At 41.2% G+C, this 19,339-nt stretch overlaps 1 protein-coding gene across 1 annotated transcript; it reads right to left on the bottom strand.

Moving 5' to 3' along the window:
• Nucleotides 1–404: 404 nt before the first annotated feature.
• Nucleotides 405–15,426, bottom strand: SKP1 (S-phase kinase associated protein 1). Its single transcript, XM_004420195.3, has 6 exons — nucleotides 15,276–15,426; nucleotides 12,403–12,499; nucleotides 6,705–6,778; nucleotides 3,283–3,426; nucleotides 1,385–1,525; nucleotides 405–693 (listed from the first exon to the last, which is right to left on the bottom strand). The coding sequence occupies exons 2-6, from the start codon at nucleotides 12,497–12,499 to the stop codon at nucleotides 658–660; spliced, it is 492 nt and encodes a 163-aa protein (XP_004420252.1). The 5' UTR covers nucleotides 15,276–15,426; the 3' UTR covers nucleotides 405–657.
• Between the last annotated feature and the right edge of the window lie 3,913 nt (nucleotides 15,427–19,339).

Genomic DNA, 19,339 nt, shown 5'->3' with positions numbered 1-19,339 from the left:
CTGTCTAGTTATATTTCCCCCAAAACCACAAACTGAGTAGTAACTGAGTCTCTAGCTAACATATTCAAAGCTGAGAGGATTAAAAATGCAAAAACAAGTCCTCAGATCCAATTAAGGGAGCCCTGCTCCATACAGGCTAATCAACACTAGTAGCACTCCTCGACTCCAGGAAGCTAGAAGACACCCTAATAACCCCACTCAGAACATTTACCTCAAGTAGCCTTTTTCCAGTTTCCAACTCATGAATAAAGATAATACATTGTTAATTCTATTTCAGAAAACTTTTTGCAAGTTTTTTTATTTACAATGCCAACTTGTATTTAGAAGATCACTAAAGTTAACTGGACAATAAACTAGGCAAAAATCACTTTACAAAAAGAGGGAAAGCCCAAAATGCCACGCTCTATAGAGAACCCACAGTTTAGTTTTATTCAGAGCCAAGAAAAAAGAAAATTTTGATCATACTAGAAGAAACTCAGCCATAAGTTTCAAATCTGCACTCAAAGTACACATGCAATGAGGACAATATGCTGCTAATACAATTGATTTGCTGCTGCATTTGTCTACTGTTTGTCTAATATTAACAATTATAAACAGAGCAGTGCAACTAGTATTTGGAACAATCCTTACAGTGTTAACAGTGTCAGGCACAACATTTCACTTCTCTTCACACCACTGGTTCTCTTTGCGTACCTAGAAAAAGAGAAAGATATAAGGAAGTACCTTAACTTAAGCAGTCTTTCCTAAGACCACTACCTACTGACTCATCAATAGGCTGTGAGGTAGGTCAGAATGGGACAGACGGAAAACTGGAAAAACACCCAGTTAAGAGTATACGTCCTGGTTACCCTTCTTTGCCTCCCCAGGTTTTCATTCTGCCCCACTGAAATTATCAAAAAAACAAAGGCAAAGGGCAATTACACCAGAGTTGACAGAGCAAATTCAAATAGTTCATTCATATTATTTCAGTTTGTAGCTGTGTCAACAAAATCATTCCAATGTATTCATTCATTTCTTCCCCATTCACTAAGTTGCTCTGAAGTATCCCAGCCTACAACCAACCATAGAGCCTGATTTTCTGAAGTCAAATATTTATGGCTTACATGTAAGGTTCTAGTTGCCACAACTAGTAACTGTTAAGGAATAAATATCAAAGAGCACCTTTGGTTGAAAACTACTTGTTCCTATGTTTATAAAAGAGCAGTGTTTAGACTCATAGAGACATCAGTCTCTAAACAAGGATATTTTTAGGACACAGAAGGTATCTATCATCCTTCATGTAAGATCAAGATTCCTTGATACAGGCACCTCTTTTCCTGGCATTTTATGGGTTTTGGTCTCTTTCAAAAAGCATGTGATCAACAACAAGCTGTGGGCTACCTACCTGGGCTTCCTCTTCTTCAGTGAAGTCATTTTTGATATTGAAGGTCTTGCGAATTTCCTCAGGAGTTTTCCCCTTGATCATATTGGCAACAGTCTTGCATGTAACATCAAGCAAACCTTTGATGTCTAAGTAGTTTGCAGCCTATAAAGTGATTATTGTTTTCATTAAAGTATACTTGATGTTACAAACTAAAGCCAAAGTTAATGACTGACAATCCATATCTAATTAAGCTTAAAATGCTAGTTAATTTTAAGAAATTAAAGGAGAAGAAGAAATCAAATTCTTCTGTGAAAGATTTTTGTAGGTCACCTTCTTTGTTATACCTCTATAACACTGAGTCCTTGTACTGCCTTAAGTAAACTACACTATCTCAAACGTTAAAGAATGGCCACTACTGGCGAGTGTGTGTCTGTGTGTTAGTGCATGTGCACAAGCAATACATGTCAAATATTGACTATTTGAAGAAATATTTAAAGAATTCAAATGTAAACAGTTATAGCACTACATTTTATTGATCTGAAAGAATCAGCTTTTGATTTGATTTTTCTCTATCGTTTTCCTGTTTTCTATTTTATTGATTTCTGCTCATCTTTAATTTTATTTATTTATTTTTCCCCCAAAGCCCCAGTGGATAGTTGTATGTCATAGCTGCACATCCTTCTAGTTGCTGTATGTGGGACGCGGCCTCAGCACGGCCGGAGAAGTGGTGCGTCGGTGCGTGCCCGGGTTCCGAACCTGGGCCACCAGCAGCGGAGCACACGCACCTAACCACTAAGCCACGGGGCCGGCCCTCTGCTCATCTTTAAATATTCCCTTTCTTTGGGTTTAATTCCAGCTTTCACTAGTTTCTTAAGGTAAAAGCTTAGATAATTGATTTGAGACTTCTTTTCTTTTCCAATATAGGTGTTTAGTGCTATCAATTTCCCTCTAAATATTACTTTAGCTGCATCTCACAGATTTTCATGTGTTATTTCCATTCTGTTCAAAATACTTTCTAATTTTTCTTTTGATTTCTTCTTGAATCATGGGTTACTGAGAAGTGTGTTATTTAATTTTCAAATATTTGCAGATTTTCCGATAGCTTTCTGCTACTAATTTCTAATTTAATTCCATTGTGATCAGAAAACAAACACACTTTGTATGACTTGAATCCTTTCAAATTTGAGACTTGATTTATGGTCCAGAACATGTCTATCTTGGTAGTGTACACTTGAAAAAGAATACGTATTCTGCCTTCATTAGATGTAATATTCTATAAATGTCAATTAAGATAAGTTGGTCAATAGCGTTATTCAAATCTTCTATATCCTTACTGACTTCCTGTCTACTTGTTTTATCAATTATTTAGAGACAGGTGTTGAAATCTCTAACTATAATAATGGATTTGTCTATTTATCCTTTGAATTCTACTGGTTTTTGTTTCACTTTCTGGAAATTCTGCTTTTAGGTAGATAAACGTTTTGGATTGTTACATCCTCTTAATAATGAACTGATCCTTTTATCATTATGCAATGACCCCCTTCAAGCCTTGTAATAGTCTCTGCTCTGAAATCTAGTTTAATATAGTCACTCCAGTTTTCTTTTGCTTAATGTTAGCATGATATATCCTTTTCCATCCTTTTAACTTAATTATGTCTTTATATTTAAAGTGAGTTTTTTGTAGACAGCACAGCTAAGTCTTGCTTTATTTATCTAATGTGACGATCTCTACCCTTTAATTGTGGTGTTTAGACCATTTACCTTTAATGTGATTATTGATATGTGGATTTAAATATAGCATTGCATTTGAGTTCAGAGTGTTAAAATTTAGTATCAATGAATTTAACAAATTTAACTCTAGAAGAAGTGCTGAAGGTTCTGAACTAGATATATCTTACAGTATGCATTTAAAAACATACCAGAATAAGTTCAAAAAGTGTTCCTTGGTCAACTTTCAGGAATTCTTGGTCCCAAACAGGGATATCATCTGTTCGCTTTTCTTTGTTCTCATCATCCTCAGGAGGAGGGGGGTCATCCTTGTGGTGGGTGCACCACTGAATGACCTACAACAACAAAAGTGCATTTCTTTGTGGCATTTTGTCACAAGGTACTCATTCCACTGTTAAGGCAAGGTTATTCTTACACTGGGTCAAGAACTAGCTAGAAGACGACTTGAATAATAAAGTTGGTAGCCAAGCTTAAAAAGCAAAAATGAAGCTTGAGAAATCTTCACAACCCTAAAGAGTGGAAGATCTTAGATAAGAATGAACCATGCAGACAGATAACTATAACTGACCACATTAAAAAGCTCCTGCGCAAAAAAGATTATATACATAAAATCAGACAAGACAATGACTAGAAAATGCCTGCAACATGTACCACCAGGAATGGACTAGCCTATAGAATATAAAATCTTAAAAATCACTACAAAGAAATGGGCTAAAGATATGAACAGGCAATTCACAAAAGAAATCTCAATAGTCAAACAGAAGGAAATGCTCAGCCTTGTTAGACATAAAATTAACACTACAGTCAGATACCACTTTAGATTGCCCCCCCCACACACAAAAAAAAACAAAAACATCCCTAAGATTTTGATACTAATCATTGGCAATAGTGTGAGGGAAACGTGCACTCTTCTTCTGAGAGTGTAAATTGGTATAACCCCTCTGAAAAGTAATCTAGCACTAACTAGTGAAGCTGAATATGTACATACATCATCACCAAGCAATTATAAATACCCTAGACATGTGCACAAGACTATTCAGTGTAAGAACAAAGTAGGAAAAGCCCAAAAACGTTCCCTTAGTAGGGGAATGAACACATTATAGCTAAAGTTGCAGGAAGTTGATTAGCTAGACTATGTGCACCATCATAAAGACCAAAATCAACACTGAAAGTGTTAAGTTGTAGAATCTAGGTGATGGGTAAATGGGTTTTTGCTGTATAACTCAACTTTTCTGTATGATTAAAATTTTTTCATAGTATAGTGGTGGGGGAATAAACAATGCTGAGAGAAAACTGCAGAGCCAAGCAATTATACTGCCAGGGTGCAAAAAAAGGAAAGAACTATTTCTGAAAGGAAAAGCCAAGCATAAGGGACTTTAGTGAAATAAACAATAGCTTTTTAAGAGTATTCCAGTTGTATAAGAAAGAAACAGCAATTAATATTGGCTTATATAGGTATTAAAAAAAAGTCTTAAAAGGATATATAAGAAATTAATGCTGACTGTTACTTATGTGGGTTTCTGGTCAGATGAGAGACAAGGATGGGAGATTTTATCATATACTTTTACAGTTTTTGGATCATGTGATTATTACTCAATAAACTTAAGTTTAAATATTCACAAGTAATAATGTAAATATTAAAAAAAAAAAAACTTCTTCTCAGAAGTGGGTCTTTATCACCAAGCCCATTAACTCTGACCTTCTCTGCTACTTCCTTGCTTATTCACTGCTCTAGCCACCACACTAGCCTCCTTACCTTTCCTCAAAAGGTAGGGCATGCTCTTGTCTTTAGGGTCACTGCACTTGTTCCCATTGCCCCAAATTCTCTTCCTTCATACATTCATGTCTTGGTTCAAAGATCATCTTCTCTGTAAGGCATTTCCTGACCATCTTTATTCTAAAAACAGCTAACTCTCCACCTACCAACCCACTTATACTCCACAGCTTTTCCATCTGACCATATTTCTTATGTTGTACATTTCCTCCACATCTTTAAAATGTAAAGTCCATAAGGGCAGAGATTTTGTCTCTTTGGTTCACTGCTGTACCTCCAACATCTAAAAAATGTCTGGCATTTGAATTAATGCAATCAAAAGTCTTTTTAGAAGCATTTTACATTAGCATAAAATAGAATGTTAACTGTAAGATAATACCCAGAAGTCATAAAGGAGGTCTAACAAGACAAAATATAAAGCTTCTACACCAAAAAAAAAAAAATGAATTGACATAACACAAGCAAACTGGTGGAAATTCTACATAAAGAACTCCCATAAAAAGCCTATTAGACTACAAATGGATGAACCTTGAAACTATTATGCTAAGTGAAATAAGCCAGACCCAAAGGGCAAATATTGTATGATCCCATTTATGAGGTACCCAGAAGAGTCAAATTCATAGAGACAGAAAACAGAATAGTGGTTACAAGAGGCTAGGAGGGAGGGGTAATGGGGAGTTATTGTTTAATGGGTACAGTTTCAATTTGGGATGATGAAAAAGTTTTGGAGATGGTTAGTGGTGATGACTGCACAACAATGAAAACGTACTTAATGCCACTGAATTATACACTTAAAAAAGCTAAAATGATAAAGTTTATGTTATGTATATTTTACCACAATTTTTTTTAAAAAGCCCACTAGCAGGGCCAGCCCCATGGCATAGTGGTTAAGTTTGGTGCATTCCGCTTCAGCGGCCCGGGTTCATGGGTTCAGATCATGGGCGTGGACTTACACCACTCATCAGCCACGCTGTGGCAGCGACCCACATATAAAAGTAGAAAAAGAATGGCAACAATGTTAGCTCAGAGCTAATTTTCCTCAGGGGAAAAAAAAAAAAAAAGCCCACTAGGAAGATGGGCAAAAGAAAACAGACAATGCAGAAAACACAAATGGCCAATAACATATGTAAAAAATGTTCAGCTTTAAAAAATCACTTTTTACCTGGTCTAGGGCAATTAAAAAGACTGGTAATAGCTAATCATGGTAAGAGTATGGAAAAATATGCAGTGCAGCCACATCTCATGCCAGGGTCAAGAGAAAGCATAAGATGAAACTGCATATGGTCAACGACCTCCAAAAATCCCTTAGGAAGAGGCCAACTGGAATCGACCATTCCCATTTCTAAGCCTAGCCAGTTTTCCCCGCAGTGTGGAAACTGGTTGCTGTTTCTTCAGATGAGCATTGAATTAAATGGCTGGCTCTTTTAAAGAACCATGTGCCCCGAAACACTAAAATCCTATTCAGTGTAGACACAAGGTAAGGTGATCAACTGAAAACAAAACAAAACAACAACAAAAACAAAACAAAAGCACATTTCTTGTTTTCAAGCTCCCTTTGAGGCATACCTATTCAGTAGACAAACAATACAAAAATTTTCCTTTCTGCTAAGCACATACTGTTGTATTTCAGTACTTTAAATGTCTTAGCGAAAAAGACTAGACAACTCAAATATTCACAGGGCCTGGTTAAATGAACTACAACAAATATTTAGAGTCATACTCACACTATGTAGTTTTTTTTCCAAAAAGGAAGCTATTTATCATTATTGAAAGATCACAAAGATATTGTTAATGAAAAAAGAAAAGTATATATACAAGGTGTATAGTTTGCTACCTTACCTTTTTTAATATTGCTGCATTAACATTTGGTAGAGGAACTGGGTCATCATCTCCTTCATCATCCATTCCCAAATCTAAGAAAACCAGAAGAAAGTTGCCATGATTTCCTAACTCCATTATAACATTTACACCAACCAAACTATGTCTCAAACAAGTAACTTGCAAGACATGTTATCTGAAAAGACCTACTAAGAATAGTTCTCTTAAGAACATCTAAAATTGCTGGTTCCTATCAATAGATCCATGAACCACCCAAAACTATATAAAGTTGTGTGAGTGGACAAATACAGAAATATTATATAGAGTTCTTAATTAGGAGGAAAAATGACTTAATAAGTGGAGTTGAGATGACTGGGCAGCCATTTGGAAAAAAAATTAAAGCCAGACTCTTATCCTCACTCTTTATACCAAACTCTCAGACTGCATTTAGAAAAATAAAACAACGAAAAGTATTGCAAGTAACAGAATCTCAATCTATTAAAATTTGAAGCCCAAAGATGTATATACACACACACAACAGATCATGCAGCCACTGACAAAAATAAGGCAGGCAGCTCCACACATACTGGTCTGATTTCAAGATGAAAGTTTTAAAAGCTAGGTATAAAAAGATAAATGTTATCTGAATAAAAATAAGAATATATTTATATATTTATATTTAAAATATCTCCAGAAAGAAACATAAGGAACTGTTAACAATATTATGTCTAGGGAAGTTAACGGGTATGTGTGTTGAGGGACTTAATTCCAGTGTATACCCTTTAGTGTTACTAATCACATACATATTACCTATAATTTTGAATCTATAGGTTTCTCTGATAAAAAGGTCTAACTTTCAAGATTCTCAAAGTGGTTGGTGAACTCCAAAGAAAAAACTTAAAATCCATATGTTAAAGATTTTAAATAAGAATATTTTTCAAACCAAATGGGTCTGTCCTTCAGTTTCTACATGACTAAAAAACCGCTGCCAAAGAAAGTTACTTAACAGTTAGCAAGTACCAAGGTTAGAGACCAAAAGTTACTATAGTACTACGTTGGTTGTAGCAGAGGATCAGTAATGCTGATATGGCCAGTGGTGAGTCAAACGTTTGAGTCCCTGATACCTACCAGGTGCTGTTCTAGGCAGTGGCGAGTCAGCAATGAATACAGGAGAAAAGGAATAACTGTTTCAATTTTAGATAGAGTTGCTCAGGATGCCTCGCTGAGAAGATGACATTTTAGTAAAGTCCTAAAGGAGGAGGGAACACCTAAGCAAAGGAAATGGCAAACGCAAAAGCCTTCTGATAGGAGCTGATAGGAGTTTCTAGAGTGTTCTAAAAACACTAAGGAATCTAGTGAAAGGAGCAGAGGCAATCAATAACAAGGGGCCTGATATTCATAGGGCCTTGTGTATTTTGGATACTGTGTTGGGAAGAGACGGTGGAGAGCAGCGGGGGAAGAGAGAAACCAATAATGGGGCTGCCAATAATCTAGGCACAAGATGGTGGCTTCGACAAGGTTTATTGCTATGGAAGAAGTAACAAATGGTCCAATTCTGTATGCACTTTGAAGGTAAAGCCAATAGGATTTGCCAACAGATGGTAAGCAGAATGTGAAAGGAGTCAGGGAAGACTAAGGTTATGTATGACACATGAGGAACTAGATGGAAGGAGCTGCCATATATGGAGAAGGCTGTCAAAGGAATTGTTATTTTGAGGGGCAGGGAATTGAGAATTCCAGTTTCATAAGTTTGAGATATCTATAAGACATCCAAGAGTAGACCAAGCAGTCGAATATACAAGTCTAAATATCAAGAGAAGAGATAAGAACTGTAGCTAAGTTTGGGAATTGGTGTATGGATGGTTTATAACACTATGAGACTAGATGAGATGACCAAGGGAATGAATGAGTACAGATATAGTCAAGAGGTTCAAGGATTAGGCCCTGGGGAGCTGCAAGCTTTAAAGACGGGAGGGATGGAAGGCTGTGAGTGAGAAGAGTAGTAAGTGAAGTACCCTGGAAGCCAAATGTAAAAGGGAATAATCAACTGTCAAATGCTGTTAATAGGTCTAGATGAGAAATGAAGCAAACAATACACTTGACAACATGGAGGTCACTGAGCTTAACAAGCAGTTTCAGTGGAGCAGTAAAGATGAGAGTAGATTCAAAAAGAATGGTATCTGGGGCCGGCCCCATGGCCAAGTGGTTAAAGTTCTGCGCACTCCACTTGAGTGGCCCAGGTTCGTGGGTTCGGATCCCGGGCACAGAGCTACATTACTCACCAGCCATGCTGTGGCAGCATCCCACATACAAAATAGAGGAAGACTGGCACAGATGTTAGCTCAGGGCTAGTCTTCCTCAAGCAAAAAAAAAGAGGAAGATTGGTAACAGATGTTACCACCGGGCAAATTTTCCTCAAAAAAAAAAAAAAAAAAAGGTGTCTTACCCTGTACAGATGGATTCGCTTATCTCCCCTCTCCTCGTTCCCACCAATGACTTACCCTGATTCCATCTCAGCCTAGAGTAAAACTATAAAATGACAATGTCTCAATTTGGATCAAGTCACTTATGCTTTTCCTAAACTAATATGAAATAATTTTTATTTATTTTTTTTTTGTGAGGAGAGCAGCCCTGTGCTAACACCTGCCAATCCTCCTCTTTTTTGCTGAGGAAGACTGGCCCTGGGCTAACATCTGTGCCCATCTTCCTCCACTTTATATGGGACGCCGCCACAACATGGCTTGCCAAGCAGTGTGTTGGTGCGCGCCCGGGATTCGAACCAGCGAACCCCAGGCCACCGCAGCGGAGCGCGCACACTTAACCGCTTGCACCACCGGGCCGGCCCCTAATATGAAATATTTTTAATCAGAGGGGAGAGAAAGAAGTTACACTATATAAAATATTTGTATTTGGGGAATTAAGATATTAGAGGAAACATAATACAGAAGACTAGCTTAGATCATTAGATCCAAATGTTATTTGGAAGAAGGCTTAAGTCACATTAAAATTATGGGCCTTGGGCCGGCCCCGTGGCTTAGCGGTTAAGTGCGCGCGCTCCGCTGCTGGCGGCCCGGGTTCGGATCCCGGGCGCGCACCCACGCGCCGCTTCTCTGGCCATGCTGAGGCCGTGTCCCACATACAGCGACTGGAAGGATGTGCAGCTATGACATACAACTATCTACTGGGGCTTTGGGGGAAAAATAAATAAATAAATTAAAAAAAAAAAAATATATGGGCCTTATGGTTGTAAAAGATTACTTCTCTAGCATTTAAACTAAGGATTGAAATGTTTTTTTACTTTTAGACTGAATGCACAAGTAGCAACAGTCATTCCTTTAAGCTCTTTAGTTTCAAGGACTTCTGAAAGACACCTGTACCCTGATACCACACTCTGGACCTGAACAAATCAGTCAATCCACATGTACACATGCCAAGATTTTCACTTCTGATTGTCCTGTGATTAGAAGGTTTTATTTTTGCTTTCCAAGTCATAAAAACCCATCAGCAGAGATACTGCAGATACAAAACAAGGAAAGCATTAAGTTGCTGAATTCAATAGACTCCAGTCCTCAAGAGGCTAGAATTCTATATAAACCACTGACACTAAAGATAAAGCCATTCACCTCTGATGCCCAAAGGCTACAGAGGGAAAGAATCATTTAACTGTTGCTGGCTATCAGTCCACTTGCTCCCAGTGATCAAAGCTGGCATGGAAAATCTTCAAGGAGCCCTATGTTCTTACATCGGCAAATGCTTCTTTGAAGCAGCACAGGACAAATTAGTGTGCCAGGCACCAACTAAGATGAAATCAAGAATACTTTCATTGCCAAAGCAAGTATTCAGGCAGCAATTTTGGTATCAGTTTCTACATCTTCTAGATAAAGCCTTACTCACCTGCCTTTAGGGACCCTTGGATTGCTTTCACACTCTTTATTAGTGACCATACCATAGTTCTTCATTCAACAGGTACTTGATGAACAGTGACTGTGGGATGTACCAAGGGGTTTACAACTTAATAGAAGTGATCTATGTATGTAAGTTACCAGGATACAGTACTGTAAGTGCCACATGATTGGCATCAATTACCAAAAAAAATTATATGTTCAGCTTTTATCAGCAAACAGAAGTCACCTGCTTAGAAAACAGAAGACACATCCTCTGCAATTCAGCTTCTGCCTCTAACTACACCTAGTATCTATTAGAAGTTAGAACTTATTAACCGTGAAATCCTAAGTGACCAGTCTATAGTATATGAATTTGATAATCACTCTGGTCAAAATGCCCCCTTATTCCCTTGGCTTCCACAAATCCTACTCCACTGATTCTCCACTTCTGACTTCTAAAATCTCAACACCCACCCTCCTGCCCCAGTATGGCTGCCTGCCTGCCAACCTCATTTACTCCCATAGGTATATACTCCCATACAAAGTATACAAAGTAAGTTTATTTATCTTCAGCAGTCTACAACTGGGGACCAAAATCCACACACTCAACTGCCTAGTAGATTGTTACAAAGAACTTTTGAAGGAATTGGAAACATAACATGTTCAAGCTCTAAGTTATTTTCTTTTCCATTCCTCTCAAACCCATCCTTCAGCTCTACCAACTATAGTATCATAATCTCATCCCACTCCAATAAACCCCAACAAAAACCTCAATTTTACTTTTTTCTCACACACTCTGTCTAAACTCAGAATGATCTCCCAAAACATCCTAGTTTTACTAGACTTGAAATATCACCTCACTAGTACTACACATTGAAGTCTCTCCACAAGCTGGAAGAAAAACATTAGCCAAGATGTTCCCACAGCACCACCTGGCACACGACTTCATTAATTCACTAATTATACTATGTGACAGTTTGCCTTTTTTGATGTCTGTCTCCCTTCCTAGTTTATAAATTATTCCAAGAACAAAGACCATTTCTCACCTTCTTTTCATCAGCAGATAGCTACTGCTTGGCCCCTAACTCTTAAGTATTTATAAGCTACAGGTCTTCCCCACATAAAAAAACTTTTGATATTTAAGTACTGAAGAACATTCTTATTACTAAGTCTTTTTTTCCCACCAATTCTAGATGCTGATTTTTATGTCTCCATGTACTATTAATGTCTACCAGTCCATTTTAGGTAATGCTAAGAGATCCACGTTAACTAGTAAAAGTTTCACAATATTTCAAGACCCGTTTTCTTGCCTTATTACTTTGCTGTGCTTCATATATGCTTTGCAGCAGTTTCAGAGGAATGACCAAAACAGACAAAAGGGAAAACTTGGTTAGAAAAAACCAACGACAGACATCTACTCATTTTACAATCTACTCAGCTTATTCCTGTTGAAACAAGGTGCTCTATTTTGCTCCCATATAGGAAGGTATCTCTTTTCCAAAGGCTTTAATTTTTGTCATTAGAAATTGTGAATCCAAATTTACCTAATAGAAATGGGCCATTGTCTGAGGCTTGGAAATCATTTCAATATTACCTTATGGTCTTATCTATTTAATAAGGGAAAAAAACCTCATTAATTCAGACAATGCAGAAAGGATGACCTGTATCAGAAAAATGCAGTTAATACTTCAAAGAAAAAAAAGGAAACTTTACCCCTTCATCCTCTTGAGCACTTTAAGACAGATTTTTACTGGAATAAATTCAACGTTCACAGGTTATCTCAAACTACATATTTCTTCCTCTTTCCCCTGACCCAGGTTTTCTAATAAACTTACCTTCTAACATGGTCTTGATAGTCACAGATTGTTTGGCAATTTCCACATCAACTTCAAATATCTCTCCATCAGAGCTCTGCAACTTAATTGAAGGCATCTAAAAAAAAGTATTATATTGAATTTGAAATTTAAGAGATATTAGTTCTCTACATTTCATCAACTACAGTCTGTTAGAAGCCCTTTAACTTATTAACTATAAAATCCTAAGGAACTGTAGTATATACCTCTGTAAAACACTGTAAGTGGTAATTCATAGGCCAGCATACAAGTGTTTCTATAAAATTTTTTCAAAGACTAACTCCTAGGAACAGAAGCTTTTAAGGCCTGCCCTACTGAACTCAATACTGGTATAAATTTAAGGGTTACATTCTATACTTTTGATGCAAAATAGATCTCAAATGGACTTACTTTCTGCCTGCCTTTCTGCTCTCACTGAATACTGACTACTCTCATTTGAATAGTTATCACAATTAACCACCTGCAAACCTGAGGAAGGTCAGTCCAAAATAAACAAAGCAATCAAATAAGGGAGTACTTTTCCCATTGTGAGACCTAACAGTGAAAAATGCATTCAGATCCCAAAAGTAGATCAGGATATACTTATTTATGTTTGGATCAATGCAAGACCATATATATAAGAGAGTAAAAGATTTAAGAATAAGCAGATGTCAATCTAATTCCCTAAACCAAATAAGGAACTTAAATTTCACCACCCTTCTTATACTTCATTTCTGACTGTCCAGGTGTTCCAGTTTGAGATCTTCTGCCGAAATCCTCATAATAATAACCTATTACTTGCTCCAAAAATGTATTTATTAACTCGGATTAATTATGAGTCACCAGGAAAAAGACATCTCTTACATAAAAGTTAATTAAGCAATTAACTTCAAAGAATTTAAGTTCTGGGGAAAAAACAATAAAACCTCTTTAAAATTAAGAATTCTAAGCCAGCAATTTTTTTTTTTACCATCTTTAGAGTCTTCAGCAGGAGAGGAAAGGGCAGCAATATGTGACTGTAAAGATTAATTCAAGACCTCTTCAAATTTTAAGTATTGCTTTTGAAGCTCCATGCTTTTCAGGTATTCATAATCCTGTGATGTCCCTATTAACTTCAAAGTGTAGAATTCGGCATTTAAAACAGTCATTGCACCCATTTTAGGTTCAAAGGCCTAAGACCCATTAAATCAGTTAAAATATTCATTCAGCTTTTCCCAGACAATTGTTTCCATCCCCCAAACAGACAAGCTGTTAGGGAAAGGAAGCAAAAAGGTAAAACTATATTTTCAAACCAGCCATTGATATATCCTGTTCTCACTACACCATGGTTGGAGAGAATCGCATTTCACTTTTCAGTTCACAAATATGTCTGCTTCTCCATGTTGCTTAGTGCTTGCCAATAATGCAGTTGTCCTGCTCAATGAAGGGCCCAGAGCAGAGGACCTTCCCTGTGACAAGGCAACAACAAAAGGCATCCCCACTAGAGCCCAATTTTTACTTAGAAAACATTCTATGTTCTTTTTATATTCCAAAGCACCAGAACGAACATTACAGAAACATGAGTCTGGTAAAGCAGCTGATAAAATTACTTTTAAGCAAGACGACCATTTCATACTTCTTTCAAATAACTCTCGATAAATAGCAAGATCTGCTTAGTCATAGTCAAATTTGTTTATTAGGTTACTCTTAAGGGAGTTGAGATCCTATTAAATAGCAAGGAGGCAATCGGTTAATCGGTAATTCAATGCACTTTGTAATCCTAGACTTAAAGAGAACTTTTTTCAGTGTTACACAGCTGGAATTCAGTGCAAAAATTTCAGATCACAATGGATAAAATTTTGATTTGACATGCTTTCAAGACCATTTCTCCAATTCCTTAGGCTCCTGAACTTGGAAATTAAATCACCCTCCATGGCTGGCAGGAAGTGGGTTCTATCAACATCATAAAGAAAAAAAACCTGTGTTTCAAGTGACCTGAAATTCTGACACTTCTTTTTAGAGGGCAGAGTGGAGAAGTCTGCATTGCTCTATGACACAGATACTTTATATTGTGAAGCTCTGGTGAAAACTGCATGACCCCAAAACCCAAAGCTTAAGTCTCCACTAAAAAGTGAACTAAATCAGGCAAACGTCCTATCCCTTGGAGAGCCAGACGCCTCGAGTTAAGTTTTACAGAGTTGGGGCTCCTAAAAGCCACATCACTATGACGACAGTATCTGCTGTTACAATAGTTGTTTCAGCAACTCCAGGCTGTGGCAAAATAACGGAGAGAAATATTCAGAAGGAGCAGGGGGCTATCTGCAAAGATTCAGCCCCAGCACAGATAGCCAGGATCGGCAACTAGTGACGCCTGACCCAGGGGAAAGGATGGGAGCCGAGATTCCCTAGCTCCGAACTACCGTCGCCACGCTCCCTCCGACACCAAAACAACAACACGGACACACGCCCACGCTCACGACAGACAAGGGCCCTCCACTAAAAGCCCCGATGCCACCTCCGCCCTGGGTCACCGGGGCCCGCAGGCTCAACGCCAAGGGAGGCCCCAGGCCGCAGCCTGGGCCTTGCAGCCGAGCTCCGCGCCAGCGGACGCTCGCTGTGTGCAGAAAAGGCCCAATCCCGGGCTCGGCTCGCACCTCCTGCCTCCTGCCCGCCCGGGCGCCCACCGGGCGTCGCGAGGTCGCGCGACCAGAAGAGCCCTCGTCGAGGGGCGGGGCGGGAGAAGGGGCCCGCCGGCACCTCCCGCAGAACGGGGTCTGCAACGGGTTCCACCGGGCCTGAGGGAAGGCCAGGCCCCGGTGCCTCCAGCCTCGGTGCGGGCACCCAACCTGCCATCCGCGGCGCCACCGCCCCTTCCAGCTCGGTCAGAGGCTACTTACGGTGTTGGGTCTCAAGGAGACGGCGGGCGGGAGGCTGACGGGGGCACAGCGGCGTCAGCACACACAGGAGAAAAGCAGACAACAAGGCCACTACAGCGACGCGGCGCGGCGTCGGCCTTTATATGGCGGGCGCAGGCGCCGAGGACCCCGGGGCCCGCGGCGTCACAGAGCCGGCGGGGCTGGCCGCGGAGATCGCCTGACGGCAGGCGGAGGACGGCGGGGCCGGGCCGGGCGGAGAGGCGGTGGCGGGCGGGCGGGCGCGGCGGGGCGGGGGCGGGGCTTCATTCTTACCCCACCCTCGAAAGCGCGGCTCGCCCTCCTCAAAGCGGGAACGAGGGACTGGTTGGGCTTCTCCGCGGTTTGCAGGGGCCCTTCAGGCAGGGTCTGTCCTAAGCCGAACTAAAGACCCCAGACGTGAAAAGCCTAGAAAGTGTCAGTGTGTGTGGAGCGGAGAGCGGGGCGTGGATGAGGTTGGGGTGCGGCTCGTCTTTCATGAGGGGAAAACTGGGGCTCAAAGAAGGAAGGCAGCTGGGCTTTGCAGTCACTGCTTTGAGATTCTGCTCAGGGCCTCAGTGTCCTCTGAACCCAAGAAGAGTTAGCTCATCCTCCACCATAACCCATGAGGTGAAATATTGTTTGCCTTTTTCTCCTTTGTATGTGAGGGAACAGGTTCACAACGGTTGAGTGGCAGAGCCAGGATTTGAACCTTGCTCCATAGTTTGGTGCTCTTAACCCTCATTTCCTACCATTTATTTCTGAAGAGGCCTCCAGGCCACAAATAACCATTGTTGCAGGGAAACCCCAAGTCTTGAGAGGAGGCCTCTCTCTGGCAGTGAATATCCACTGCTTCAGCAAACGTGTATTGAGCGCGCGCGCGCGCGCGTGTGTGTCACAGTGCGGGGATTTGGCAGTGACCCAGGCAGCCAGGGTCCGGCCTGGCCAGAACTCTTGTATGGGATGCTCTCTGAAGGCTGGGATAGGGGCCATTGGAGGAATCCAACTCTAGGGAGGGAAAGGGCTAGTCTGAAAACCCCCACCCCCACCCAGCCAGTCAGGGACTTCGCCCGCTCTCCCCTGCTCTGGCCGGGAACGCTGCCACCCCTCCCTAGGAGACTGAGGCGCCCGGCTCACCTAACCAACAGGCACGTGATGGTATTCCTGACGCCAGGGAGACAAAAGACGCTTCCACACAGGGCCCGGAAAGAAATCAGAGGCCTACAGCTCTTCTGGGATGAGACTGGGCAGGGAGGCCAAGCAGCTCCTTGGGTTACCAGGTCTTTGTCTACAAGCTGTGGTATCCAGTGTCTGCCCGGTGCCACAGCTGATGACAGGAAGATGAAAGGACCTACAGCTCTCATAATTTTTCTCTACAACACAGCCTTGCCCTCAGCAGCTCGAGCTTCAGGTCTCCTAGGCAAGGCCCACTGGAGCCCCTTTGCTCCGCTGCCCATGGCATACAAGGTAGCACCTCGTAAACTCTTGTTGAGCATCCTAAGCAGGACTGGGCAGTGCCAGGTCACACATCTAGCCCGAGGACCCAGCCCAGGGCCTGTAAAGGAGGTGTATGTTTTTCCAAATATGTCTGGGGACCCGCAATATTGGAATCATCAAGAGAGGCTTGTTTTTAAAATGCAGGTTTCATTTACTCATATACGCTATTATATGCATAGTTTTCTCAGGAAAGATACACAAGAAATTGTTTGCCTCAGGGGAGGGGAACCAGGTGACTGGGGAACAGGGGTTTGGGTGATTTTTCACTTTATACCCTTTTCTACCTTTTGGATTTCGGTCCATATGAATGTATTACATATTCAAAAAGTCTTTACTTCAAAAATAAACTGGCATCAGGTCAAGAAAAATGCAGATTCCAGGGTCCACTCTTGAGCTAATGAATCAGACTCCCTGGGGGCAGGTTTTTCTTTTAAACAAGTTCTCCAAGCGATTCTCAAGCCCAAGGTAAGTTGAGAAACCTCTGTAGTAGGGACTCAGTGATGAAGCCTTGCTAAGAAGGGACCAGCAGTGTCTGTCAAAGGTGACTAGTTTAGCTCTACACTTTCTGAATCAACCCTATCCTCTTTCAAACCCTCCACTCAGGAGGGACAAGGCAGTTGTGGGACTGTAGGATGCAGGCTGGGGATCACTCACCCCCAGTCATTTATTCATAATCACTAGCCCAGTTCAGAAAGGACTGGCCCCCACAGACTCCCGTTGGTGTGTGGAGGTGTGTGTGTGTGTGTGGGGGGGTGCTTCTGGTTCCAGAGCTGGCCATGAGAAGGCTGAGGTCTCATACTTACTCCAATCACTCCACACACCATGTTATCAAACTCCTTGTTCTAGAGAGGAAGGAAATGCAACCAAAGAGCAAGGACTTTTCCAGTGTCACACAGCCACTGCAGAGGAGGGCTGAGGCTCCAATCCCAGCTATGCTTCTGCCACCACAGCCCAGATATTGAATTTTAACCCTCAAATGCCAGGAATATTTTCTGATTTACAACTGATACCAGCATACTACCTCCAGGGAAGCTAAAGGCCTTGGATTGAAGCAGTCCAGGTGGCAAAATCTGTTTTTTATGGTGAATTAATTTCCAGAGGTGATCTCCCTTTGTAAACAGAGTTTCAATGCTGTAAAGGGTTCATGGGACGATTCCTATGAGGACCAGCCCTCTCAGTGCATCTAAAATTCAGTTCACACTCCCTTTCTGAGGCACCCACCCATGGGACAGACTCTGGACTCTGAATGTGTGTTCCAACCCATAGGACAGCATGTAAGCTACGAAGTAATCCCGTCCCCGTGGTCAGAGATCCCCTGGCTACACTCCACTGCTCTCTTGCTCCGCTGATAGAGGTAAGCACAGCGACTCTATTACGTGATCTTGGGCAAGTTATTTCACCTCTCTGAGCCTCACCTTCCTCTGCTTAGCCCCTCCTTCTTCCTTTTTGCCAAACTCTAAGCCTTCCACCTAAAGTCAGACCACCATATTACTCCAGAGGAGAAGGTGCTGAATACAAAGAAAAACAAGTCAAATTCTTAGATCTTGATTTGCAAAATGGACTCTTGAAACCCAAAGCTTTTTAGACAAGAAGGTTTTTTGGAGCACTGAAAGCCCAAGATGCTGAAGGACTCAAATCTTAAATTTTATACTAGCAACAGCAGGGTTGGGAAGAGGAGGTATGATGATGCCAGAGTCAGTTTTCCAAAAGGCTGGGAGTGGGGATGAAATCGAGGCAGAGAAGAGAGCATTGTAGTTAGCTACTGGGGTGGGTCTCTGAAAAGGGACTGTCTCCCACTCATTCCCCCTATCCCCTCAATCCAGGGATATGGAATGATTAGGACCCCCAGAAAGATTTGGGGTCTCTAAGAGTGAAGAGAATCTATCTTAGTCTGTAAGGTCTAAAGTGTTCCGTGATGAGAAGTTATGGCAGCAGTCAAGTAGAAATGGCAGCTGAGTATGCCTAGGCAGGTGGGTCAGGGAGCATCTCAGGCTTGTGCCTAATGTGTGAGGATCCCAAGGATCATCAAAATATGTCCTGAGGCCCTAAAACAGAATGGATGTTGCTCAAAGAGGAGGCAGATGACCAGGAAGGGGCTTCTGGGATGTAATAAGGGGAGCACTAAAGCAGATAAACCTGGACAGTCCAAACCAGAGACCATGGCACAAATGCAGACATCTCTTGGGACAGCAGAAACCAAGGATGACAGTGCACAGCTGGTAGGGGTGAGGTCTGCCTGCCTCCCTGAGCAGTAGAGGAAGATGGATGATGACCAAGGACCAGACAGCTTCCAGCCCCTTCCCCTCCCACTCCATGCCATTAGCACATAAGCTCTGCAGAATGTAGCTGTGACCCTGGATATCAGAAGAGGGACAGAACCCTCAACTTGACTGAAATGACTGAGTGATCATACACTTACTTGACTGAATTTGCCAGGAAGTAACCAGATTATATTTCTGCTATCAAATGGAAATAGGTACTGTACAGAGTAATTAAGAAAATAAGTGAGCTATCATTTTGGCATACCTGAGTTTTCAGACTTTACAGTTTCATATGGCCACAGGTGCACAGGA

Source organism: Ceratotherium simum, chromosome 4 (assembly GCF_057802395.1).
Source record: "Ceratotherium simum simum isolate JZ-2026a chromosome 4, ASM5780239v1, whole genome shotgun sequence".
Lineage (NCBI taxonomy): Eukaryota > Metazoa > Chordata > Mammalia > Perissodactyla > Rhinocerotidae > Ceratotherium > Ceratotherium simum.
This window is presented reverse-complemented; position numbering and strand designations above follow the sequence as displayed.